At 44.9% G+C, this 27,607-nt stretch overlaps 1 protein-coding gene across 3 annotated transcripts in view; it reads left to right on the top strand.

The window, feature by feature from the left end:
- Positions 1 to 27,607, top strand: part of LOC106596771 (receptor-type tyrosine-protein phosphatase mu) — a 548,750-nt gene that overhangs the window by 224,621 nt on the left and 296,522 nt on the right. For all 3 annotated transcript variants that reach the window (XM_045714448.1, XM_045714447.1, XM_045714446.1), the window contains exons 9-10: positions 21,608 to 21,916; positions 23,890 to 23,999. In XM_045714448.1, coding sequence (XP_045570404.1) covers positions 21,608 to 21,916; positions 23,890 to 23,999 — 419 coding nt within the window. The remainder of the gene's footprint in view (positions 1 to 21,607; positions 21,917 to 23,889; positions 24,000 to 27,607) is intronic.

Below are 27,607 nucleotides of genomic sequence, written 5' to 3'. Positions count from 1 at the left end.
AAAAAATGTATGGACAAAAAAAAAGCACGTGACCCCAAACTTTTGAACTGTAGTGTAGTCCTCTCTTTAGTCATAGTCATCTCTCTCCCTCACTCCTCTGTGTACATCGTCAACTCTCTCCCTCACTCCTCTGTGTACATCGTCATCTCTCTCCCTCACTCCTCTCTTTTTCCTCTCTCATCCTTTCCTTCCGCTTCCACAACCCTCCTCTCTCCCTCACCCACTTTTTCTCCCACCTCTCCCTCTCTTCATCTCTCCCTCTAGAGGTAAAGGATCTCTCTAGGGTACAGATGGATGTTTTATTGTTGGTTATCGAAAGCTATCATTATGGGTTCGATGGGATTGCTCTCTGCTGTCGCTGCTTAGAGCTGATGTGTATTAGAATGAGGCAAACAAATGTGCTATTTCTCTCTGCCGACCTCACAGGCATACAGCTTAAACACAAAGACACACTGTTACACAGGCAGTTTAAAGTGAATTGAGAGAGTGAGTAAGGGAGCAATAGAGAGATAGCAATACTAGGCCAAGTGGAGCAGAGTGGTCGGTAGTCACACTGACACTTTACATGAAAACAGACTCATTCCGCTCCGACTGGGGATGTAATATACTGTTGTCATAGTGTTATTGCCCAAATCTCTCTCTCTCCTCTCTCTCTACCTCTCTCCTCTCTCTCTCTCCTCTCTCTCTACCTCTCTCCTCTCTCTCTCCTCTCTCTCCTCTCTCTCTCATCTCTCTCCTCCCTCTCCTCTCTCTACCTCTCTCCTCTCTCTCCTCTCTCTCTCTCCTCTTTCTCTCGCCTCCCTCTCCTCTCTCTCCTCTCTCTCTCCTCTCTCTCCTCCCTCTCCTCCCTCTCTCCTCTCCTCTCTCCTCCTCTCTCTTTCCCTCTCGCTCTCTCTCTCCCCTGTCTCCTCTCTCCCTATCGCTCCTCCCTGTCTATCTCCTCTCTCCTCCCTCTCTATACTCTCTCTCATCTCTTTCTCCTCTCCTCCCTCTCTCTCCCTCCTCTCCTCTCTCTTCTCCCTCTCCTCTCTCCCACTCTCCTCTCTCTCCTCCCTCTCCCTCTCTCCTCTCTCTAACAGACACCCATAACTATCTTGTGTCTAGAGGTTTTAAATTTTTTAGCCTATATTCCCTCTCCTCTCTCCCTTCGATAGGCTATGAATCTGACTAAAAGCTACGCTTCATAGTTTAATGTGTGGCTTTCTCCCAATCAAAACAATGAATGTAACAGAGTTCCATCTTTAAAAGTGATTGTAATAGCATAAGGTAGCCAGAGGACTAGTAACAAGAGAACAAACCATATCAACAGCCTATAGAAACATCGAATGACAAGTTTAATCCACTTTAAGCTTATTGACAAAAGAGTTGATCCACGTGGGTCAGGGACAATCCCTCCATGAGAGGTTGAAAACCAAAACGGCCAATAAGCTATGCTCCTTCCTCCTATTGGCCGATCGTAAAAGCTTTAATACCAGTTAGTTATGAACTGTAACCTATTCCTAAATATTCTAGCCAATAAGCTATGCTCCTTCCTCCTATTGGCCGATCGTAAAAGCTTTAATACCAGTTAGTTATGAAATGTAACCTATTCCTAAATATTCTAGCCAATAAGCTATGCTCCTTCCTCCTATTGGCCGATCGTAAAAGCTTTAATACCAGTTAGTTATGAACTGTAACCTATTCCTAAATATTCTAGCCTAAGAAGGTGTTGTCCTAAATTTGTTGTGGCTTTCAAAAAAAAGCCTATGCATATAGGATATTCTCAATCATTATGAGAGATAGAATGAACATTGTGATTTATTTTCTATTATTTTATGAGGGAAATAAATACATTTGTATCCAGTTGTGAAGACAGTAGAATTCCTCTATCCAGCCCATGATGTAGTCCTATAACCCAGTTCACTACAGTAAGACTGTTCCTTATACTATTACCCAGTTCACTACAGACAGACTGTTCCTCATTCTATAACAGAGTTCACTACAGTAAGACTGTTCCTCATTCTATAACCCAGTTCACTACAGACAGACTGTTCCTCATTCTATAACCCAGTTCACTACAGACAGACTGTTCCTCATTCTATAACCCAGTTCACTACAGACAGACTGTTCCTCATTCTATAACCCAGTTCACTACAGACAGACTGTTCCTCATTCTATAACCCAGTTCACTACAGACAGACTGTTCCTCATTCTATAACCCAGTTCACTACAGACAGACTGTTCCTCATTCTATAACCCAGTTCACTACAGACAGACTGTTCCTCATTCCATAACCCAGTTCACTACAGACAGACTGTTCCTCATTCCATAACCCAGTTCACTACAGACAGACTGTTCCTCATTCTATAACCCAGTTCACTACAGACAGACTGTTCCTCATTCTATAACCCAGTTCACTACAGACAGACTGTTCCTCATTCTATAACCCAGTTCACTACAGTGAACAGACTGTTCCTCATTCTATAACCCAGTTCACTACAGTAGACAGACTGTTCCTCATTCTATAACCTAATTCACTACAGACAGACTGTTCCTCATTCTATAACCCAGTTCACTACAGACAGACTGTTCCTCATTCTATAACCCAGTTCACTACAGACAGACTGTTCCTCATTCTATAACCCAGTTCACTACAGACAGACTGTTCCTCATTCTATAACCCAGTTCACTACAGACAGACTGTTCCTCATTCTATAACCCAGTTCACTACAGACAGACTGTTCCTCATTCTATAACCCAGTTCACTACAGACAGACTGTTCCTCATTCTATAACCCAGTTCACTACAGTAAGAACAGACTGTTCCTCATTCTATAACCCAGTTCACTACAGACAGACTGTTCCTCATTCTATAACCCAATTCACTACAGACAGACTGTTCCTCATTCTATAACCCAGTTCACTACAGACAGACTGTTCCTCATTCTATAACCCAGTTCACTACAGACAGACTGTTCCTCATTCTATAACCCAATTCACTACAGACAGACTGTTCCTCATTCTATAACCCAGTTCACTACAGACAGACTGTTCCTCATTCTATAACCCAGTTCACTACAGACAGACTGTTCCTCATTCTATAACCCAGTTCACTACAGACAGACTGTTCCTCATTCTATAACAGAGTTCACTACAGACTGTTCCTCATTCTATAACCCAGTTCACTACAGTAAGAACAGACTGTTCCTCATTCTATAACCCAGTTCAATACAGACAGACTGTTCCTCATTCTATAACCCAGTTCACTACCGACAGACTGTTCCTCATTCTATAACCCAGTTCACTACAGACTGTTCCTCATTCTATAACCCAGTTCACTACAGACAGACTGTTCCTCATTCTATAACCCAGTTCACTACAGACAGACAGTCCTCATCAGACAGTCGCTGCTCTGTCATGTGATTGTCACATAGACAGAAACACACAAACCTGTTTCCGCACCTCTGCTGGAAAGGATTATTAGCCTCTGCCCAGACTTTCAACAACATTATCCTTTGTCATGATTCGTCCAGTTGCAATTCGTTTTCACGCTATAGCCCAACTGTCGTTTTAGCAAGTGTTTTTTTAAATGTTTTTTTTGGTGGGGGGGGGCAATAGCATCATATATAGCATCGTATATCACAATGTTTTATGGGTACATAATCACAATAGGTTTATATTGCCCAACACTAACACGAACACACACACACACAGAAACACAAACACACAAACACAAACACGCTTGTCTCCCAGTAAAGTGGGTCTGTCGTGGACATGCCCAATTTGTTTCCCTTCATCCAGGACTAATGTCTTTCTCCTGTACCCAGGGGCTGAGAGCACCAATTTACATCCCCTACACACACACACACACATACACACACACACACACACACACACAGAGATATAGAGAGAGCTGGTAAGAGCTGAAAGCACCATTTCACCTCCCATCTCCAGGATATATCTGCATAAACTGTTATTTGGTGTGTTTTTGTCATGTTTTGGGATTTAATCATCTTATATATTTAGCATGATAAAGGTTAGATGTTAGATATATTTTGCATGATAAAGGTGTGGGTGTGGGTAGATGTAGATGTAGAGGTAGGAAGGTAGGGGAGGGTGGAGGTAGGAAGGTAGGTAGGTAGGGGAGGGTGGAGGTAGGTAGGTAGGTAGGTAGGTAGGTAGGTAGGTAGGCAGGCAGGCAGGCAGGCAGGCAGGCAGGCAGGCAGGCAGGCAGGCAGGCAGGCAGGCAGGCAGGCAGGCAGGAGGTGGCAGGAGGAGGCAGGCAGGCAGGCAGGCAGGCAGGCAGGCAGGCAGGCAGGCAGGCAGGCAGGCAGGCAGGCAGGCAGGCAGGCAGGCAGGCAGGCAGGCAGGCAGGCAGGGGCAGCAGCAGCAGGCAGGCAGGCAGGCAGGGCAGAGAGGAGGGCAGGCAGGCAGGCAGGCAGGAAGGCAGGCAGGCAGGCAGGGCAGGAGGCAGGCAGGGGCAGGCAGGCAGGCAGGCAGGCAGGCAGGCAGGCAGGCAGGCAGGCAGGCAGGCAGGCAGGCAGGCAGGCAGGAGAGCAGGAGGTAGGAGGAGGCAGGCAGGCAGGCAGGCAGGCAGGCAGGCAGGCAGGCAGGAGGCAGGCAGGCAGGCAGGAGGCAGGCAGGCAGGAAGGGGCAGGGGGAGGCAGGGAGGGGAGGCAGGAGGCAGGGAGGGAGGCAGGCAGGCAGGCAGGGCAGGCAGGCAGGCAGGCAGGCAGGCAGGCAGGCAGGCAGGCAGGCAGGCAGGTAGGCAGGCAGGAGGCAGGCAGGCAGGCAGGGGCAGGGGAGGCAGGAGGAGGCAGGGCAGGCAGGCAGGCAGGCAGGCAGGCAGGTAGGCAGGCAGGGCAGGCAGGCAGGCAGGCAGGCAGGCAGGCAGGCAGGCAGGCAGGAGGCAGGCAGGCAGGCAGGCAGGCAGGCAGGCAGGCAGGCAGGCAGGCAGGCAGGCAGGCAGGCAGGCAGGGACAGGCAGGCAGGCAGGCAGGAGAGGCAGGCAGGAGGCAGGCAGGCAGGCAGGCAGGGGCAGAGCAGGCAGGCAGGCAGGCAGGCAGGCAGGCAGGCAGGCAGGTAGGCAGCACAGGCAGGCAGGCAGCAGGCAGGCAGGAAGGCAGGAGGCAGGCAGGCAGGCAGGGGAGGCAGGCAGGCAGGAGGCAGGCAGGCGCAGGCAGGCAGGAGGCAGGCAGGCAGGGCAGGCAGGCAGGCAGGCAGGAGGCAGGAGGAGGCAGGCAGGCAGGGGCAGGCAGGCAGGCAGGCAGGCAGGAGGCAGGAGGAGGCAGGCAGGCAGGAGGAGGCAGGCAGGCAGGCAGGCAGGCAGGCAGGCAGGCAGGCAGGCAGGCAGGGGCAGGCAGGCAGGCAGGCAGGCAGGAGGCAGGCAGGCAGGCAGGCAGGAGGCAGGCAGGCAGGAGGCAGGCAGGGCAGGAGGCAGGCAGGCAGGAGGTGGCAGGCAGGCAGGCAGGAGGCAGGCAGGCAGGAGGCAGGCAGGCAGGCAGGCAGGCAGGCAGGCAGGTGGCAGGCAGGCAGGCAGGAGGCAGGCAGGCAGGCAGGCAGGGGGGCAGTAGGCAGAGGCAGGGGCAGGCAGGCAGGGCAGGGCAGGAGGGGCAGGCAGGCAGGCAGGCAGGAGGCAGGCAGGCAGGCAGGCAGGCAGGCAGGCAGGCAGGGAGGCAGGCAGGCAGGCAGGAGGCAGGGTAGGTAGGTAGTAGGGTAGGTAGGTAGGTAGGTAGGTAGGTAGGGTAGAGGTATGTAGGGTAGAGGTAGAGGAGGGGAGGCCAGTGAAAATAACTATTTCTAGAGCAGCCGGATAAATTGTTCATAATTTTTTTTTTAATTAAAAGATAAATACGGGATTATTGTAAAAATCTGCATGTTTTCCTCGTTTAAATTACAATATGGAATTATTGAATTTTTTCCATGTGTATTTTATATTACACTACTTTCCTTGATGTTGACGGTTTGTGTTATTACATTACACAAGCTGACGTTTTAACCACATCACACTGGGGGAAATGTTTAAAAAAGATATAGTGCGTATTATTACCAGATTATGTGTGATTTTCAAGCTGTGTTCATTTTAAACTATAGGAGTAACCTCATTTCCCCTCTCAAGCACTATTGATTTCAATGTGATAATAGATTGATCAGTGATTGACAAAACAGTGTGTTTCTCTTTCTGTTCTGGTGACCCCTGTATCAAAATGCAACGTTACAAAATGTCGCCGACCGACTACTGCAGGTTGTCCTCTAACCTGTCATTTAAAAACATCTCCAGCCAAAACATTTTCAAAGGGTAGATCAGCTTTAATAATGCAGATAGATTGTTGCTTCCATCAATATAATTGTCTGCATCATTTCCAATCCTCCCATATATAAAAAAAATAATAATAAATAAATAATATATATATATATACAGTATCAGTCAAACAGTTTGGAAACAGCCAGTCAGTCAGCCAGTAAATCAGCCAGCCAGTTAGTCAGTCAGTCAGCTAGTCAATCAGTTAGCCAGCCAGTCAATTCAAGGGTTTTTATTTTATTTTTTACTATTTTCTACATTGTAGAATAATAGTGAAGACATCAAAATCATGAAGTAACACATATGGAATGATGTAGTAACTGTCACGGCTGTCTAGGACCAGTGGAGATGTGGAATCAGGAGCAGGAGACAGAGGGCCGGAGCAACTGTGTTTTAATAATATTATTTACACGCAATAGCCGTAGGGCACCAGGCGCGTGGCGAAGTCCGCCAGGGGAAAAACACCTTCCCAAAATAAGCGCACTGGAAACAAAAAGCGCACGGGGCGCAGCCCAGCAATAATAATCGACAATAACAATTTACAATCACAACTGTCCTGAGTGGACAATAAACAATCCCGCACGAGAACCCCAACTGAAAATACACACTAAATAACCCCCCACTAATGACAAACACAAAACAGGTGCGAGATAGACAGATAGACAGACAAAACCAAAAGACACAGAAACAACGATCGGTGGCAGCTAATAGGCCGGCGACGACGACCGCCGAGCGCCGCCCGACCGAGGAGGGGCGCCACCTTCGTTAGATACTGTGACAGTAACCCCCAAAAAGTCTTAAACAAATCAAAATATATTTTATATTTGAGATTATTCAAAGTAGTCACCCTTTACCTTGATGACAGCTTTGCACACTCTTGGCATTCCCTCAACCAGCTTCATGAGGTAGTCACCTGGAATGCATTTCAATTAATAGGTGTTCCCTTGTTAAAAGTTAATTTGTTGAATTTCTTTCCTTCTTAATGCGTTTGAGCCAATCAATTTTGTTGTGACAAAGTAGGGGTGGTATACAGAAGATATACCTATTTGGTAAGGTAGGCTAGGTGGTCCAAGAAATGTAAATTAGGAATGAAGACAATAAAATGATCAGAGGTTCTGTGAATGTATTTGATCATTTGATCATTGCTTGTACGTGATTGAGAAAAACTGTAAAGTCATATTTCCAGTACTTAGGGTGTTTTTCATATATGAAATTCGGTACCTTGGTTCTGTTTCCTGGAGCGTTTGTGAGAAGTCTACAGAAACATTTTTTTTTGCTTTCACCAGATCAGAAAAGTAACAGTTTTAGGGTGCGATTAGCAAGACACACATTCTACATGACATTAGCGACTTAGCTCGTTTACAAACGGGCATCAAAAAAGTTCCACACGACTCGCGCTGCCGTGTCACAATACCTGGTACTCTGGTCCTGGATCTTAGACCCACTGCTCACGCAGGTCCAGAATTCGTTTCATCCAGGGTTAGTTTACGTTTCACACATGCTTTATGGCGCAGATCAGGATACCAAATGATTCAGGGTGCAGATCATAAGGGGATATGTGAAAAGACCCTTAGGCTACCTCTCCGCAATACAGCCTCTCAATATTTGATGGGTTTGTGAGCGCAGTAAAATGATATTGTGGTTTAAGGAGATTGCTAACCCTGTTGTTTTGTGTTGTGATTTGTGTTTGGGGTGTTTCTATGAAGATAACAAGCCTCTCACAGCTTGGTGTACTAACCCAGTCTCTCACTACAGGGTAATGTAATATAATATAAGGTAATGTAATGTATTGTAAGGTAATGTATTGTAATTTAATGTAAGGTAATATAATATAAGGTAATGTATTGTAATGTAATGTAAGGTAAGGTAATGTATTGTAATGTATTGTAATGTTATGTAAGGTAATGTAATGTATTGTATTGTAATGTAATGTAATGTAAGGTAATGTAAGGTAATGTAATGTAAAGTAATGTAATGTAATGTAAGGTAATGTAATGTAATGTAATGTATTGTAATGTAATGTATTGTAATGTAATGTAAGGTAATGTAATGTAATGTAATGTAATGTAAGGTAATGTAATGTAATGTTATGTAAGGTAATGTAAGGTAATGTATTGTAATGTAATGTAATGTAATGTAAGGTAATGTATTGTAATGTAATGTATTGTAAGGTAATGTATTGTAATTTAATATAAGGTAATGTAAGGTAAGGTAATGTATTGTAATGTAAGGTAATGTTATGTAAGGTAATGTTATGTAAGGTAATGTAAGGTAATGTAAGGTAAGGTAATGTAAGGTATTGTAATGTATTGTAAGGTAACATAATGAAAGTTAATGTAATGTATTGTAATTTATTGTAAGGTATTGCATTGTACTGTATTGTGATGTAATGTATTGTAAGGTAATGTAATGTAATGTAAGGTAAGGTAATGTAAGGTAACATAATGAAAGGTAATGTAATGTATTGTAATTTATTGTAAGGTATTGTATTGTAATGTAATGCATTGTAAGGTAATGTAATGTAAGGTAATGTATGGATTGTAAGGTAATGTATTATAATGTATTGTAAGGTATTGCATTGTACTGTATTGTGATGTAATGTATTGTAGAGGTAATGTAATGTGAGGTAATGTAATGTGAGGTAAGGTAATGTAAGGTATACGGTCACAGTTGACTGGTGTAATAGGTTTTTCCACTTCTTCAGCTGTCACTCATACACACCTTCAGCGGATGAGTCCCAAATGGCACCCTATTCAAAAGTAGTGCACTACTGGTCAAAAGTAGTGCACTACATAGGGAATCGGGTGCTCAGACAGTCTCAATGACCGTATTAAAATGGTTGCTTCTCTTTTTCTCCTCCCTACACACCCAGTGATTTATAGAGGCTATCAGCCCTTCAATGCAGCCCCTTTCATTTCAGATTAAGGTGTGTGTGTGAGCTTGTATTACAACCCTTGTGGGTACTGCAAATCACTCAAAATCCCCACAAGGATAGTAAAACAAGGAACATTCTCCCTCGTGGGGACATTTCCCACATCCCCATGAGGACAAGGGCTGTTTTAAGCTTGGGTTAGGATAAGGGTTATGTTTAGGGGTTAGGGAAAAAAGGATATTGAATGTAAATACATTTTAGGTCCCCACAAAGATAGTAAAACATATGCTGTGTGTGTATGTTTGTTTGGTTTTACTATCCTTTTGGGGACCAGAAGTCCTCACAAGGATATTAAATCAAGGAAAATTCGGACACGTCGCCATTCCTCACAAGGAAAAGGCCATTTTAGGCTTAGGGGTTAGGTTACAATTAAGGTTAGGGGTTAGGTTACAATTAAGGTTAGGGGTTAGGTTACAATTAAGGTTAGGGGTTAGGTTACAATTAATGTTAGGGGTTAGGTTACAATTAAGGTTAGGGGTTAGGTTACAATTAAGGTTAGGGGTTAGGTTACAATTAAGGTTAGGGGTTAGGTTACAATTAAGGTTAGGGGTTAGGTTACAATTAAGGTTAGGGGTTAGGTTACAATTAAGGTTAGGGGTTAGGTTACAATTAAGGTTAGGGGTTAGGTTACAATTAAGGTTAGGGGTTAGGTTACAATTAAGGTTAGGGGTTAGGTTACAATTAAGGTTAGGGGTTAGGTTACAATTAAGGTTAGGGGTTAGGCTACAATTAAGGTTAGGGGTTAGGTTACAATTAAGGTTAGGGGTTAGGTTACAATTAAGGTTAGGGGTTAGGTTACAATTAAGGTTAGGGGTTAGGTTACAATTAAGGTTAGGGGTTAGGTTACAATTAAGGTTAGGGGTTAGGTTACAATTAAGGTTAGGGGTTAGGTTACAATTAAGGTTAGGGGTTAGGTTACAATTAAGGTTAGGGGTTAGGTTACAATTAAGGTTAGGGGTTAGGTTACAATTAAGGTTAGGGGTTAGGTTACAATTAAGGTTAGGGGTTAGGTTACAATTAAGGTTAGGGGTTAGGTTACAATTAAGGTTAGGGGTTAGGTTACAATTAAGGTTAGGGGTTAGGTTACAATTAAGGTTAGGGGTTGGGTTACAATTAAGGTTAGGGGTTAGGTTACAATTAAGGTTAGGGGTTAGGTTACAATTAAGGTTAGGGGTTAGGTTACAATTAAGGTTAGGGGTTAGGTTACAATTAAGGTTAGGGGTTAGGTTACAATTAAGGTTAGGGGTTAGGTTACAATTAAGGTTAGGGGTTAGGTTACAATTAAGGTTAGGGGTTAGGCTACAATTAAGGTTAGGGGTTAGGTTACAATTAAGGTTAGGGGTTAGGCTACAATTAAGGTTAGGGGTTAGGTTACAATTAAGGTTAGGGGTTAGGTTACAATTAAGGTTAGGGGTTAGGTTACAATTAAGGTTAGGGGTTAGGTTACAATTAAGGTTAGGGGTTAGGTTACAATTAAGGTTAGGGGTTAGGTTACAATTAAGGTTAGGGGTTAGGTTACAATTAAGGTTAGGGGTTAGGTTACAATTAAGGTTAGGGGTTAGGTTACAATTAAGGTTAGGGGTTAGGTTACAATTAAGGTTAGGGGTTAGGTTACAATTAAGGTTAGGGGTTAGGTTACAATTAAGGTTAGGGGTTAGGTTACAATTAAGGTTAGGGGTTAGGCTACAATTAAGGTTAGGGATTAGGTTACAATTAAGGTTAGGGGTTAGGTTACAATTAAGGTTAGGGATTAGGTTACAATTAAGGTTAGGGGTTAGGTTACAATTAAGGTTAGGGGTTAGGTTACAATTAAGGTTAGGGTTTAGGTTACAATTAAGGTTAGGGGTTAGGTTACAATTAGGGTTAGGTTACAATTAAGGTTTGGGGTTAGGTTACAATTAAGGTTAGGGGTTAGGTTACAATTAAGGTTAGGGGTTAGGTTACAATTAAGGTTAGGGGTTAGGTTACAATTAAGGTTAGGGGATAGGCTACAATTAAGGTTAGGGGTTAGGTTACAATTAAGGTTAGGGGTTAGGTTACAATTAAGGTTAGGGATTAGGTTACAATTAAGGTTAGGGGTTAGGTTACAATTAAGGTTAGGGGTTAGGTTACAATTAAGGTTAGGGGTTAGGTTACAATTAAGGTTAGGGGTTAGGTTACAATTAAGGTTTGGGGTTAGGTTACAATTAAGGTTAGGGATTAGGTTACAATTAAGGTTAGGGGTTAGGTTACAATTAAGGTTAGGGGTTAGGTTACAATTAAGGTTAGGGGTTAGGTTACAATTAAGGTTAGGGGTTAGGTTACAATTAAGGTTAAGGGTTAGGCTACAATTAAGGTTTGGGTTTGGGGTTAGGGTTTGGGGTTAAGGTTAAGGGTTAGGAGTTAGGGTTTGGGGTTAGGGTTAGAGTTAAGGGTTAGGTTAGGGGTTAGGTTTTGGGGTTAATGTTAGGGTTAAGGGTTAGGTTAGGAGTAAGGGTTTGGGGTTAAGGTTAGGTTAGGGATTGAGGTTAAGGTTTGGGTTAAGGTTAAGGGTTAGAGTTTGGGGTTAAGGTTAGGGTTAAGGGGTTAGGGTTTGGGATTATGGCTAGGGTTAGGGTTAAGGGTTAAGTTTAAGGTTAAGGTTTATGTTAGGGTTTGGGGTTAAGGTTAGGGTTAAGGGTTAGGTTCGGGTTTGGGGTTAAGGTTATGGTTAGGTTAAGGGTTAAGAGTTAAGGAAAATAGGATTTTGAATGGGAATCAATTGTTTGGTCCCCACAAGGATAGTAAAACAAATGTGTGTGTGTGTGTATGTGTTCAATGCAGCCTCTTCATTTCAGATTAAGCTGGTGGGAGGATGGGGAAGGAGATGGGTGTTTTACCCGTTCTTCAAACCTCACCAGCCTGTGAAGTACATGACACTCCTTGTTGATGTAAACCGGGGACGTCAAACTCCTCCCACAGAGGGCCAAGTGTCTACGGGTTTTAGTTTTTTCCTTTCAATTATTAAGACCTAGACAACCAGGTGAGGGGAATTCCTTACTAATTACTGACCTTAATTCATCCATTAATAAGTACAAAGGAGGAGCGAAATCTCGCAGACACTCGGCCCCACCGTGGAATGAGTTTGACACGTGATGTAAACAGTGGAGGTCATTTTGTGAGTCATGGGTGAATGAGTTGTTATTGGGCACCGGTCCACGAGGCTTGATGATGGGCCAGCTGGTGGTTTCATTTTAGGAAGCTGTGACTGTCAAATGTCTTGACAAATGGCAAGTATCATGGCGATTCATTGTACTTTTTTTTTTTTTACGTTAGCCACACTTGTATTAGATCCAATAGGAAACCCTTGATATACATTAAAGCCATTGGCATATAATTGGTAGAACCAATATACATAATCTTATCTTCAACTCTCTCTTTTACCCTAATGAACCTAAACAATTACTATCCTCCCTACATTTATCAGCATTGTTTTATTTTCCCATTTTTGTTGAAGCATAGCTTCATGCCAAGGTCTCTCCTTCTGTTGGCTAAGGCTCGAGATGAGGAAAGATAGAGAGGAAGAGTGTTGAGGAGAAGATAAGAGGACAGTAGGAGAGCAACAGAGGAGGGGAGAGGAGAGCAACGGAAGAGAGGAGAGGAGAGGAAGAAAGGTGAGTAGAGGAGAGCGAGAGAGGTGTAGGAGAGGAAGAGAGGTGTAGGAGAGGTGAGGAGAGGAGGAGAGGTGAGGAGAGGGTGAGAGGTGAGGAGAGGAGGTGAGGAGAGGAGAGGAGAGGAGAGGAGAGGAGAGGAGAGGAGAGGAGAGGAGAGGAGAGGAGAGGAAGAAAGGTGAGTAGAGGAGAGGAGAGCGAGAGAGGTGTAGGAGAGGAAGAGAGGTGAGGAGAGGAGGAGAGGCGAGGAGAGGAGAGGAGGAGAGGTGAGGAGAGGAGGAGAGGAGAGGAGGAGAGTTGAGGGTGAGAGGTGAGGAGAGGAGGAGAGGTCAGGAGAGGAGAAGTGAGGAGGAGAGGTGAGGAGAGGAGAAGAGTTGAGGAGAGGGGAGGAGAGGTGAGGAGAGGATGAGAGGTGAGGAGAGGAGAGGAGGAGAGGTGAGGAGAGGAGGAGACGTGAGGAGAGGAGGAGAGAGTATATGAAAAGAGCAGTGGACATTATCTCTCCAATGCAAAGATGAGTGTGACATTCTCCTTGAACGCTCCTCCAGAAATGAGACTTTGCTTGTATCCCAAAAGTGAACGCTATATAGTGCACTATAGTGCATAGGGTCCTGGTCAAAAGTAGTGCACTATATAGGGAATAGAATATCATTTGGGGCACACATTCTCCTTGCCAGCCACCCAGTCGCTACTTCTTGAAATTCATACTTTAGTGCATTTGTCTCTTTGAGAGCTTGTGGTCTAATTTGATTTGTGTGCCTGGCAACCCTGCCATTCTCTGGGCCTGCAGTGTAACAATTCCCCACTGCAGTGCAGCCAAGAGATAGTTCCGCAAATAGAGGGTTTTAAAGTATATTTTCTGGATGGTTTTAAAGTATATTTTCTGAATGGCTCTCCTTCGCTTTTCCTAAACATTATAGTGACTTAAAGAAGAGGGGCCCTGTTTGTGTGTGTGCAAAATGTTTGCCGCTGTCACGTCCTGGCCAGTATAAGGGTTAATTGTCATTTTAGTTTGGTCAGGACGTGGCAGAGGGTATTTGTTTTATGTGGTTCAGGGTGGTGTGTTAGTTAGGAGGGCGTTTGATTTATTATTTCCGGGTTTTGAGTTATGGTCTATGTTGATGTATTTCTATGTGTAGTCTGGTTGATCTGTTTCTATGTTGAGTTAATTGGGGTGGACTTCCAATTGAAGGCAGCTGTGTGGTGTTGCCTTTGATTGGAAGTCCTATATTAGTTGGGTGTGTTTGTCTGTGTATTTGTGGGAGATTGTTCCGTGTTTAGTGTGTGTAAACCTAACAGGACTGTCAGTGTATCGTGCGTTCGTTTTTGTTATTTTGTATGTCGTTTTGGAATTTATTAAAAGTTCAAAATGAACCATCTCAACTCTGCTACATATTGGTCCTCATTTTCCGATGATGATTTCGCTATATCGTCCTCCGACGAAGAAATCCCTGACAGCCGCACTGGTTTAAGTCAGACACGTTCTAATTTAGCTACCTAGCTAGCTAACAAACAATCTCCTCATCATTAATGCAAGCACATGGCATGAATGACAGATATGCACCAATGGTCTTGTTTTTTGAAGATTGCATATTTTGGGAAAAACTGTGTTATTTTTGTGTCAAGGATGAGTCAGTGTTCACGTTGGCACCAGTCCGGCCCCTTATTTTCACATCAGAGTTCATCCTGTACACAGGGCATAGACTACGGATATCTCACCTTACCATTCGGTCTGTCCACGGCCCCATGGACGTTCATTATGTGTACCAAAGCTGCCCTAGCCCTCCCACACATCAACTGGTTGATCTGCAGAGCACACAACCCAGCTGTTGTCGCACCTGCTCGCTGTGGGCTTCAGGATAAATTGTGCCGTAAGCTCGCTTTTACCGACTCAGCAGAAATTGACGACATGATTATGGTAGTCCATGATTGTGGTAGTCCATGATGGTGGTAGTCCATGATTGTATTAGTCCATGATTGTGGTAGTCCATGATTGTGGTAGTCCGTGATTGTGGTAGCCCATGATTGTAGTAGTCCATGATTGTGGTAGTCCATGATTGTATTAGTCCATGATTGTGGTAGTCCATGATTGTGGTAGTCCATGATTGTATTAGTCCATGATTGTAGTAGTCCATGATTGTGGTAGTCCATGATTGTGGTAGTCCATGATTGTGGTAGTCCATGATTGTGGTAGTCCATGATTGTGGTAGTCCATGATTGTGGTAGTCCGTGATTGTGGTAGTCCATGATTGTGGTAGTCCATGATTGTATTAGTCCATGATTGTGGTAGTCCATGATTGTGGTAGCCCGTGATTGTGGTAGTCTATGATTGTGGTAGTCCATGATTGTTGTAGTCTCACTTGGCCTCCTCCTCATGAAAGACTTCCAGCGTTGCGTGACCTCACTTAAACCCATCTCTCCACCCGGCACTACTGCGAGAAAGATCTTGTTATTCAGCGAGCACCGAACATCTGTTGTCTCTCAGAGCAACACATGTGCCAGGCAGACTACAATCAAGTGCGGATTTTACCGTCGCTGGGGAACCCCCTACCAGGGGAGTGGCGACTTCCTCTCTGGGTCGTCGAGGAGGGACGTTACGGCAAAGCTGCCGTCTGTCTGTACGTATCGCAGGACAATGCGCGTTGTCGCCTGTTCCACAATGTCCCTCTGGGTGTAGACGCGCTGGCCTAGTAGTTGTCAGATGGGCTTCTGATCTCCCACTCTGGACAGAGTGGAAGCGAATGTTACTATTCAATTCAATTCAATTCAAGGGGCTTTTAATGGCATGGGAAACATATGTTAACATTGCCAAAGCAAGTGAGGTAGATAATACACAAAAGTGAAATAAACAATAAAAATGAACAGTAAACATTACACATACAGAAGTTTCAAAAGAATAAAGACATTACAAATGTCATATTATGCATATATACAGTGTTGTAACGATGTACAAATGGTTAATGTACAAAAGGGAAAATAAATGAACATAAATATGGGTTGTATTTACAATGGTGTTTGTTCTTCACTGGTTGACCTTTTCTTGTGGCAACAGGTCACAAATCTTGCTGCTGTGATGGAACACTGTGATATTTCACCCAGTAGATATGGGAGTTTATCAAAATCGGGTTTGTTTTTGAATTCTTTGTGGATCTGTGTAATCTGAGGGAAATATGTGTCTCTAATATGGACATACATTTGGCAGGGGGTTAGGAAGTGCTGCTCAGTTTCCACCTCATTTTGTGGGCAGTGCGCACATAGCCTGTCTTCTCTTGAGAGCCATGTCTGCCTACGGCGGCCTTTCTCACTGAGTCTGTACATAGTCAAAGCTTTCCTTCACTATCCTCTTTAAGAGAACCGGAGTTACCGGGCTGTAGTGGAGTGGGTCATGAGTTTCAAGTTCCTTATGGTCCAAACACACCAAGACAGTCGTAAAGAGGGCATGACAATGCCTATTACCCCTCAGGAGACTGAAAAAGATTTGGCATGGGTGGGTCCCCAGATCCTCAAAAAGTTATACAGCTGCACCATCGAGAGCATCCTAATTGGTTGCATCACCGCCTGGTATTTATTTTTTACTTCAGTTTATTTAGTAAATATTTTCTTAACTCTATTTCTTGAACTGCATTGTTGGTTAAGGTCTTGTAAGTTAGCATTTCACGGTAAGGTATACACCTATTGTATTCGGCGCATGTGACAAATAACATTTTATTTTATTTGACATACCCGTAAATTTGTGTTTGCACAATAATTTACAGTGTATAGTACAGAATCATACGTTACATGCTTTCAGTAGTCATGTAAATTTACCAAGAAGATACTGAAACAAGATATTGAAGAAAACCAGTAACCTTTATGATGTTGATTAAAACGTTGGGATGCTTCACCCTTCCAGGAACCACTTGATTTGTAGAACAAATCAGTATTCTCATTTGTCCTTTGCCGTTATACTTTCCTGTGCTTTCCATGTATTAGTTGGGAGTCTGAATCCTTACTTCACAGCCACACACACACACACACACTCATATGCACTCACAAACACACACACACACACACACACACACACACACACACACACACACACACACACACACACACACACACACACACACACACACACACACACACTCCCCTCCTCTGTCTTCAATCAGCTGATGGGTCTGCTTTTCTTTGTCTCCTCTGTTCCCTTTATATTTCTCTACCTTCACCACTCCCTTCATCTTCTCTATTAAAGCACAGGAGAGATGGAGAGATCACATCACTCTACTCCTCTTCTCTTCTCTCAAAGTGTTGCTCCATCTTTCATTTAACAGCAGCCTGTCTTGTCTCTTTGTTTCTTTACCTCTCTCTCTCTCACTCGCTACCCCCCCCTCTCTCTCTCTCTCACTCGCTACCCCCCCCTCTCTCTCTCTCTCACTCGCTACCCCCCCCTCTCTCTCTCTCTCTCTCGCTACCCCCCCTCTCTCTCTCTCTCTCTCTCACTCGCTACCCCCCCCCTCTCTCTCTCTCTCACTCGCTACCCCCCCCTCTCTCTCTCTCTCACTCGCTACCCCCCCTCTCTCTCTCTCTCTCTCTCTCTCTCTCTCTCTCTCTCTCTCTCTCTCTCTCTCTCTCTCTCACTCCCCCCTCTCTCTCTCTCTCACTCGCTACCCCCCCTCTCTCTCTCTCTCACTCGCCACCCCCCCTCTCTCTCTCTCTCTCACTCGCTACCCCCCCCTCTCTCTCTCTCTCTCTCTCTCTCTCTCTCTCTCTCTCTCTCTCTCACTCGCTACCCCCCCCTCTCTCTCTCTCTCACTCGCTACCCCCCTCTCTCTCTCTCTCTCACTCGCTACCCCCCCCCTCTCTCTCTCCTCTCTCTCTGACTTCAGTCATGTTTTGTGCCGTGACCTAATTTCCCCAGAACCATTGATTTTTGTGTACATTGCCAACACTTGTAGTCATCACACTGATTAATTGTAATGGCTTGATTATTGGATGATTTATGAGGATTAACACTGATTTCAACTGGGGGGATTTTCATTGCAATTTTGGTTATCAGCAAAATCTAATTGAATTGAAATGAAACACTGTTGAGTTGAACAGTACATTTTATAGCAATCGTCATATTTTGTAGCTCTTGTGGCTCCATTGATACTTGATTGTAATTTTTGTGGCGTCCCAATTAGAAACAGAATAAGAGTCCAGTCCTCTCCCTAGTCTCCTCTCCTCCAGCCCTCTCCCTAGTCTCCTCTCCTCCGGCCCTCTCCCTAGTCTCCTCTCCTCCGGTCCTCTCCCTAGTCTCCTCTCCTCCAGACCTCTCCCTAGTCTCCTCTCCTCCAGTCCTCTCCCTAGTCTCCTCTCCTCCAGACCTCTCCCTAGTCTCCTCTCCTCCGGTCCTCTCCCTAGTCTCCTCTCCTCCGGTCCTCTCCCTAGTCTCCTCTCCTCCAGTCCTCTCCCTAGTCTCCTCTCCTCCGGCCCTCTCCCTAGTCTCCTCTCCTCCAGACCTCTCCCTAGTCTCCTCTCCTCCAGACCTCTCCCTAGTCTCCTCTCCTCCAGTCCTCTCCCTAGGCTCCTCTCCTCCAGTCCTCTCCCTAGTCTCCTCTCCTCCAGTCCTCTCCCTAGGCTCATCTCCTCCAGTCCTCTCCCTAGTCTCCTCTCCTCCGGTCCTCTCCCTAGCTGTGGTGTCTCCTCTCCTCCAGACCTCTCCCTAGTCTCCTCTCCTCCAGTCCTCTCCCTAGGCTCCTCTCCTCCAGTCCTCTCCCTAGGCTCCTCTCCTCCAGTCCTCTCCCTAGTCTCCTCTCCTCCGGTCCTCTCCCTAGAGTTGGTGTCTCCTCTCCTCCAGCCCTCTCCCTAGTCTCCTCTCCTCCAGTCCTCTCCCTAGTCTCCTCTCCTCCAGTCCTCTCCCTAGTCTCCTCTCCTCCAGTCTCCTCTTCTCCCTAGTCTCCTCTCCTCCAGTCCTCTCCCTAGTCTCCTCTCCTCCAGTCCTCTCCCTAGTCTCCTCTCCTCCAGTCCTCTCCCTAGTCTCCTCTCCTCCAGTCCTCTCCCTAGTCTCCTCTCCTCCAGTCCTCTCCCTAGTCTCCTCTCCTCCGGTCCTCTCCCTAGTCTCCTCTCCTCCAGTCCTCTCCCTATGTCTCCTCTCCTCCAGTCCTCTCCCTAGTCTCCTCTCCTCCAGTCCTCTCCCTAGTCTCCTCTCCTCCAGTCCTCTCCCTAGTCTCCTCTCCTCCAGTCCTCTCCCTAGTCTCCTCTCCTCCAGTCCTCTCCCTAGTCTCCTCTCCTCCGGTCCTCTCCCTAGAGTCTCCTCTCCTCCAGTCCTCTCCCTAGTCTCCTCTCCTCCAGTCCTCTCCCTAGTCTCCTCTCCTCCAGTCCTCTCCCTAGTCTCCTCTCCTCCAGTCCTCTCCCTAGTCTCCTCTCCTCCAGTCCTCTCCCTAGTCTCCTCTCCTCCAGTCCTCTCCCCTAGTCTCCTCTCCTCCAGTCCTCTCCCTAGTCTCCTCTCCTCCAGTCCTCTCCCTAGTCTCCTCTCCTCCAGTCCTCTCCCTAGTCTCCTCTCCTCCAGTCCTCTCCCTAGTCTCCTCTCCTCCAGTCCTCTCCCTAGTCTCCTCTCCTCCAGTCCTCTCCCTAGTCTCCTCTCCTCCAGTCCTCTCCCTAGTCTCCTCTCCTCCAGTCCTCTCCCTAGTCTCCTCTCCTCCAGTCCTCTCCCTAGTCTCCTCTCCTCCGGTCCTCTCCCTAGTCTCCTCTCCTCCAGTCCTCTCCCTAGTCTCCTCTCCTCCAGTCCTCTCCCTAGTCTCCTCTCCTCCAGTCCTCTCCCTAGTCTCCTCTCCTCCAGTCCTCTCCCTAGTCTCCTCTCCTCCAGTCCTCTCCCTAGTCTCCTCTCCTCCAGTCCTCTCCCTAGTCTCCTCTCCTCCAGTCCTCTCCCTAGTCTCCTCTCCTCCAGTCCTCTCCCTAGTCTCCTCTCCTCCGGTCCTCTCCCTAGGAACTGTTGGTGTCTCCTCTCCTCCAGTCCTCTCCCTAGTCTCCTCTCCTCCGGCCCTCTCCCTAGTCTCCTCTCCTCCAGTCCTCTCCCTAGTCTCCTCTCCTCCAGTCCTCTCCCTAGTCTCCTCTCCTCCAGTCCTCTCCCTAGTCTCCTCTCCTCCAGTCCTCTCCCTAGTCTCCTCTCCTCCAGTCCTCTCCCTAGTCTCCTCTCTGCTCTCCAGTCCTCTCCCTAGTCTCCTCTCCTCCAGTCCTCTCCCTAGTCTCCTCTCCTCCAGTCCTCTCCCTAGTCTCCTCTCCTCCGGTCCTCTCCCTAGGAACTGTTGGTGTCTCCTCTCCTCCAGTCCTCTCCCTAGTCTCCTCTCCTCCGGTCCTCTCCCTAGTCTCCTCTCCTCCAGTCCTCTCCCTAGTCTCAGACCTGTCGGTAGTCTCCTCTCCTCCAGTCCTCTCCCTAGTCTCCTCTCCTCCAGTCCTCTCCCTAGTCTCCTCTCCTCCAGTCCTCTCCCTAGTCTCAGCTCCTCTCCTCCAGTCCTCTCCCTAGTCTCCTCTCCTCCGGTCCTCTCCCTAGGAACTGTTGGTGTCTCCTCTCCTCCAGTCCTCTCCCTAGTCTCCTCTCCTCCAGTCCTCTCCCTAGTCTCCTCTCCTCCAGTCCTCTCCCTAGTCTCCTCTCCTCCAGTCCTCTCCCTAGTCTCCTCTCCTCCAGTCCTCTCCCTAGTCTCCTCTCCTCCAGTCCTCTCCCTAGTCTCCTCTCCTCCAGTCCTCTCCCTAGTCTCCTCTCCTCCAGTCCTCCTCTCCTCCAGTCCTCTCCCTAGTCTCCTCTCCTCCAGTCCTCTCCCTAGTCTCCTCTCCTCCAGTCCTCTCCCTAGTCTCCTCTCCTCCGGTCCTCTCCCTAGTCTCCTCTCCTCTAGTCCTCTCCCTAGGAACTGTTGGTGTCTCCTCTCCCTAGTCTCCTCTCCTCCAGTCCTCTCCCTAGGAACTGTTGGTGTCTCCTCTCCTCCAGTCCTCTCCCTAGGAACTGTTGGTGTCTCCTCTCCTCCAGTCCTCTCCTTAGTCTCCTCTCCTCCAGTCCTCTCCCTAGGAACTCTTGGTGTCTCCTCTCCTCCAGTCCTCTCCCTAGTCTCCTCTCCTCTAGTCCTCTCCCTAGTCTCCTCTCCTCCAGTCCTCTCCCTAGGAACTGTTGGTGTCTCCTGGATAAGGATCAATTGAGCCCTGGCACCAGCTAATATGTGGTAAAGTGTTGGAGAAATGGACTGAAGCTTTAACATGGAAAGGAAATGGATCCCATTACCTTGAGCTCTGGCTGCTAGTCTGCTCGCCTCATGTATGCGGGTTAGGGTTAGGGGGGGGGGGGGGGAGAAGAGGGGGGGACAGTAGGAGCAGAAGAGGAGGGAGAGGAGAGAAAGGAGGGTAGAGATGAGAGGGAGGGGAAGAGAGCGAGAACAATATAGAGAAAGAGAAAGGGGGAGAGAGAGCCGAGATAGAGAAATACCCAGAAATAGATTGGGTAGAACTGGAAATGGATGATATGTCCCATACATCAATAGTAGGTCTGGAGGGATGATATGTCCCATACAGAAAGACTGTCAGCAGTAGATTTGAAGGGATGATATAGGCTTTGCTTGTTAAAACAAAGGTAACGTTCAAACAAACATGGTTTTCTTCCACCACAGATCCCATGTAATACACACACACACACACACACACACACACACACACACACACACACACACACACACACACACACACACACACACATATATTCCTAATGAGATCCTCATTGTTATCTATCGTTTATATATATATATATATTTCCACTCCCCCACAGAGCCAATCCACGGTCCCAGTCATCTAGAAGTCGTTGACGTCCAATCTAAACAAGTCACTGTTCGCTGGGAGCCTTTCGGCTACAACGTCACACGTTGCCATAGCTACAACCTGACGGTGCAGTACCGGTCCCGAGTGGCGGGGAAGGACGAGACCCGGGAGGAGGTGTGTTACGACACCCTGGGTCGCGACCCCCAGCACACCATCCACAACCTGACCCCCTACACCAACCTGTCAGTCAAACTGGTCCTCAAGAACCCAGAGGGGGTCAAAGAAAGCCCAGAGATGGAGCTACAGACGGATGAAGACGGTGAGCGTTATAATACCTTAGAATGGTTATAACGTGTTTGTGAAGGGTTACGAAGGTGTATAAAGGTGTTAAAGAACCCAGAGGGGGTCAAAGAAAGCCCAGAGATGGAGCTACAGACAAACAGGGACAGTGCAATCAAGTGTTATTCTGAGATTTAGCTGCAGACCGATTATCATGTATTGTAATATAAAGTGTTGATGAGTCTTAAAGGGATACTTCAGGATGTTGACAAGTGTTGATGAGTCTTAAAGGGATACTTCAGGATGTTGACAATGAGGCCCTTTGTCTACTTCCCCAGAGTCAGGTGAACTCCTGGATTCCATTTTTATGTCTCTGTGTCCAGTATGAAGGATGTTAGGTAGTTTCGCGAGCCAGTGCTAACTAGCGTTAGCATAGTGACTAGATGTCTATGGGTATCATTAATATTTCTCATTACGATTATATTTCCTCACATTTCTTCACCTTGTATTACTCCAGTGGTCCATTATATGTCAGTCTAAACACTGACTAGACCTGTCTAAAGACTGACTAGACCTAAACACTGACTAGACCTGTCTAAAGACTGACTAGACCTAAACACTGACTAGACCTGTCTAAAGACTGACTAGACCTAAACACTGACTAGACCTGTCTAAAGACTGACTAGACCTAAACACTGACTAGACCTGTCTAAAGACTGACTAGACCTAAACACTGACTAGACCTGTCTAAAGACTGATTAGACCTGTCTAAAGACTGACTGGACCTGTCTAAAGACTGACTAGACCTGTCTAAACACTGACTAGACCTGTCTAAAGACTGACTAGACCTGTCTAAACACTGACTAGACCTGTCTAAACACCGACTAGACCTGTCTAAAGACTGACTGGACCTGTCTAAACACTGACTAGACCTGTCTAAACACCGACTAGACCTGTCTAAAGACCGACTAGACCTGTCTAAAGACCGACTAGACCTGTCTAAACACTGACTAGACCTGTCTAAACACCGACTAGACCTGTCTAAAGACCGACTAGACCTGTCTAAAGACCGACTAGACCTGTCTAAACACTGACTAGACCTGTCTAAACACCGACTAGACCTGTCTAAACACCGACTAGACCTGTCTAAAGACTGACTAGATGTCTCAAAGTCCCAGGAATACACTGAGGTATTATCAAATGAACTAGCTAAAGTCTCAGGGAAGGGAATTTTGTCTTTTTTTTCATCCAATTTGTTTACTTAAATCCAATAACATGGTGAAATGTTTTGTTGATTTCACGTTGAATTCAGGTTAGTTGACAACTCAAAAGCAGACGTTGAAATAACGTCTGTATTCACGTGAGATGATGTAACGACGCGCTTAGGGAACATTCTTTCTACGTGCTTGTAGAAAGAAAAATACAGAAGAAAAATACCGAATGTATCTGCTACGGTCATCATAATGCTTAAGTTACATCGCAATTAGTGGGACGAATTAGTGAATCAGAATCGGACTGCTTCTGTAAACGCAGCCTATGTGTAATGAAGCTTTCTGTTTCTCGTGTGTTTGTTCTGGTCCAGTCCCCCTCAGTACCAGGAGCGGTCCCTCTGGAGCAAGGACGGGTAACTGGCGGGCCGCGCGTTGAGAGTTAGAATTATAGAAACACAAGGTGTAATTTCAGAATGTGGTTGTGTATCAGCAGTCACTCAATTAGCCCATGTCAGGAAGTTTTTGGGGATTTGATAAGTTAGTCGAGTTGCCAGATATCTAAACTTTTAGTAAGCATGGTCGAATTACTGCAAACATTTGCCTCTACCCTATGACAAAATGAGTAGAATTGCATGAAATTAGTTATAAAATCGAATGTGGGTATGCAGACCCACGAGCCACTGATCACTGCCAAACCCCCCCATCAAAGTTACCCATCCCTGCTCTAGAGTCGTTCCAGGTGAGTGCCTATAAGCAGGGAGGGTGCTTCTCATGTGTTCGTTCTGGTCCTGTCCCTCCTCAGTACCTGGAGCGGTTCCTCTGGAGTCCATCCAGGGCAGTGCTTACGAAGAGAAGATGATCCTGAAATGGAGAGAACCAGCCCAGACCTACGGAATCATCACTCAGTACGAGGTGAAAAAAGGAATTGATTGATTTAATTCATTAGATGACGGCAAATATCGCATCCTTGAAAACACAACACGTTTCTTCTTTAACACTCATGTCTTGTGGTACTGTGAAGATTCTCATCAATTCAGTTTATTGTGCACCTTGCTTGGAGAACGACTTTGTCCATGAAGACTGCCCAAATGTGCCTAATTTGTTTATTAATAACTTTTCATGTTCAAACATTGTGCACTCTCCTCAAACAATAGAATGTTATTATTTCACTGTAATAGCTACTGTAAATTGGACAGTGCAGTTAGATTGACAAGAATTTAAGCTTTCTGCCAATATTAGATGCAACCTCATGCTAATCGCATTAGCCTACGTTAGCTAAACCGTCCCGTGGAAGGGACACCGATCCCGAAGAAGTTTTAATAACTCTCTATATATCATGTCCATATACTATAGGTTAACTGTCTATATCATATCCATACTACAGGTTAACTTTGTCTATATATCATATCCATACTATAGGTTAACTCTCTATATATCATATCCATACTACAGGTTAACTCTCTATATATCATGTCCATACTATCCAAAAACAGAAGCGAAGGATTCGACTACTGCTTTGCTTCCCTACTGAAGGCTGCCGGTGGCAAAGTTGCCAGAGTAAATTATTAGAAAATGTTATTGTCACGATTGTCGTCGGTTAAGGAGGACCAAAACGCAGCAGGAATGTTGACACTCATCTTGTGTATTTATTTACCAACTAAGTGGACATCAAAACAACAAAACGAAAACGAACTTACGAACACCGAAACAGTCTTGAAAGGCACACTCTGCAAAACAAGAAACAATCTCCCACAAATGACAAACACAAACACACCCTAATATATGGGACTCTCAATCAAAGGCAAAAGGGAAAACACCTGCCTTCAATTGAGAATCCCAACCCCAATTAACCAACCATAGAAACACACTTACTAGACTACACATAGAAATACATAAACATAGACCATAAACCAAAAACCCGGAAATACTAAATCAAACACCCTTTTACCAAAACACCACCCCGAACCACATAAAACAAATACCCTCTGCCACGTCCTGACCAAACTACAATAACAATTAACCCTTATACTGGCCAGGACGTGACAGTTATATTGATTTAATTCAAGTTCGCTAACGTTATCTAGATTGTGAGGTTGTGATAATAACGTTAGCTAGACCTACTAGTATACTAGTTACGTTCTGTCTCCTAGAGATGAACGTACTTTGGTGCGAAAAGTGCAAATCAATCCCAGAACAACAGCAAAGGACCTTGTGAAGATGCTGGAGGAAACAGGTACAAAGGTATCTATATCCACAGTAAAACGAGTTCTATATTGACAAAACCTGAAAGGCCGCTCAGCAAGGAAGAAGCCACTGCTCCAAAATCGTCATAAAAAAGCCAGACTTCGGTTTGCAACTGCTCATGGGGAAAAAGATTGTACTTTTTGGAGAAATGTCCTCTTGTCTGATGAAACAAAAATAGAACTGTTTGATCAAAATGACCATCATTATCTTTGGAGGAAAAATGGGGAGGCTTGCAAGCCGAAGAACACCATCCTAATCGTGAAACACGGGGGTGGCAGCATCATGTTGTGGGGGTGCTTTGCTGCAGGAGGGACTGGTGCACTTCACAAAATAGATGGCATCATGAGAAGGGAAAATTATGTGGATATATTGAAGCAAAATCTCAAGACATCAGTCAGGAAGTTAAAGCATGCTTGCAAATGGGTCTTCCAAATGGACAATGACCCCAAGCATACTTCCAAAGTTGTGGCAAAATGGCTTAAGGACAACAAAGTCAAGGTATTGGAGTGGCCATCACAAAGCCCTGACCTCAATCCTATAGAAAATGTGTTGGCAGAACTGAAAAGGCGTGTGCGAGCAAGGAGGCCTACAAACCTGACTCAGTTACACCATCTCTGTCAGGAGGAATGGGCCAAAATTCACCCAACTTATTGTGAGAAGCTTGTGGAAGGCTACGCGAAATGTTTGACCCAAGTTAATCAATTTAAAGGCAATGCTACCAAATGCTAATTGAGTGTATGTAAACTTCTGACCATCTGGGAATGTGATGAAAGAACTAAAAGCTCAAATAAATCATTCTCTCTACTATTATTCTTACATTTCACATTCTTAAAATAAAGTGGTGATTCTAACTGACCTAAGACAGGGGAATTTTTACTAGGATTAAATGTCAGGAATTGTGAAAAACTGAGTTTAAATGTATTTGGCTAAGGTGTACGTAAACTTCCGACTTGAACTGTATAATGATAACTATAGGCTATATAACTATAACGATAACTATAGGCTATATACCTATTATGCTAACTATAGGCTATATACCTATTATGCTAACTATAGGCTATATAACTTCAATGATAACTATAGGCTATATACCTATTATGCTAACTATAGGCTATATAACTATAACGATAACTATAGGCTATATACCTATTATGCTAACTATAGGCTATATAACTATAACGATAACTATAGGTTATATACCTATTATGCTAACTATAGGCTATATACCTATTTTGCTAACTATAGGCTATATAACTTCAATGATAACTATAGGCTATATACCTATTATGCTAACTATAGGCTATATAACTATAACGATAACTATAGGCTATATACCTATTATGCTAACTATAGGCTATATAACTATAACGATAACTATAGGCTATATACCTATTATGCTAACTATAGGCTATATAACTATAACGATAACTATAGGCTATATACCTATTATGCTAACTATAGGCTATATACCTATTATGCTAACTATAGGCTATATACCTATTATGCTAACTATAGGCTATATAACTATAACGATAACTATAGGCTATATACCTATTATGCTAACTATAGGCTATATACCTATTATGCTAACTATAGGCTATATACCTATTATGCTAACTATAGGCTATATAACTATAACGATAACTATAGGCTATATACCTATTATGCTAACTATAGGCTATATACCTATTATGCTAACTATAGGCTATATAACTTCAATGATAACTATAGGCTATATAACTTCAACGATAACTATAGGCTATATAACTATAAAACATTTGTGAGCATCCACACTAGAGGAAAGTCTATCTTTCTACGGTCCTACACCTGTCAATCAACTGATCAACGCATCATACTACCCGTATTAATGTAATACCTTCCCTAAATATCTATGGTAAAAATGTACAGATATCGGATCTTAATTTGATCACCCTGTTGCAGGAGAACTTTCCTGCAATTCAGGAAATGTAAAACTTGTAGTGTATTTCCACTTTTACATTTCAGGCTTGGTTTTCCCTTAAGAAAAATCTATCAACCCCACCAAAAAAGGCCATTAATTATAATCCACATAATAATTTGGCTAATTTCCTGTTGCTGCAGGAATATTTTCCTCTCTCTCAAGCATGAGCTATCACTACTATCACTATAATAACTGCAATACTGTACATAACGATCACCACTATCACTATAATAACTGCAATACTGTATATAACGTAATTATAAAGCTTCTCATTCTGTATCATTTACTTGTCCAACCAACACAGACATGTGATTAT

Source organism: Salmo salar, chromosome ssa03 (genome assembly GCF_905237065.1).
Source record: "Salmo salar chromosome ssa03, Ssal_v3.1, whole genome shotgun sequence".
Classification (NCBI taxonomy): domain Eukaryota; kingdom Metazoa; phylum Chordata; class Actinopteri; order Salmoniformes; family Salmonidae; genus Salmo; species Salmo salar.
The sequence above is the reverse complement of the archived record's forward strand: the minus strand, read 5'-3'. Positions and strand labels throughout refer to the sequence as shown.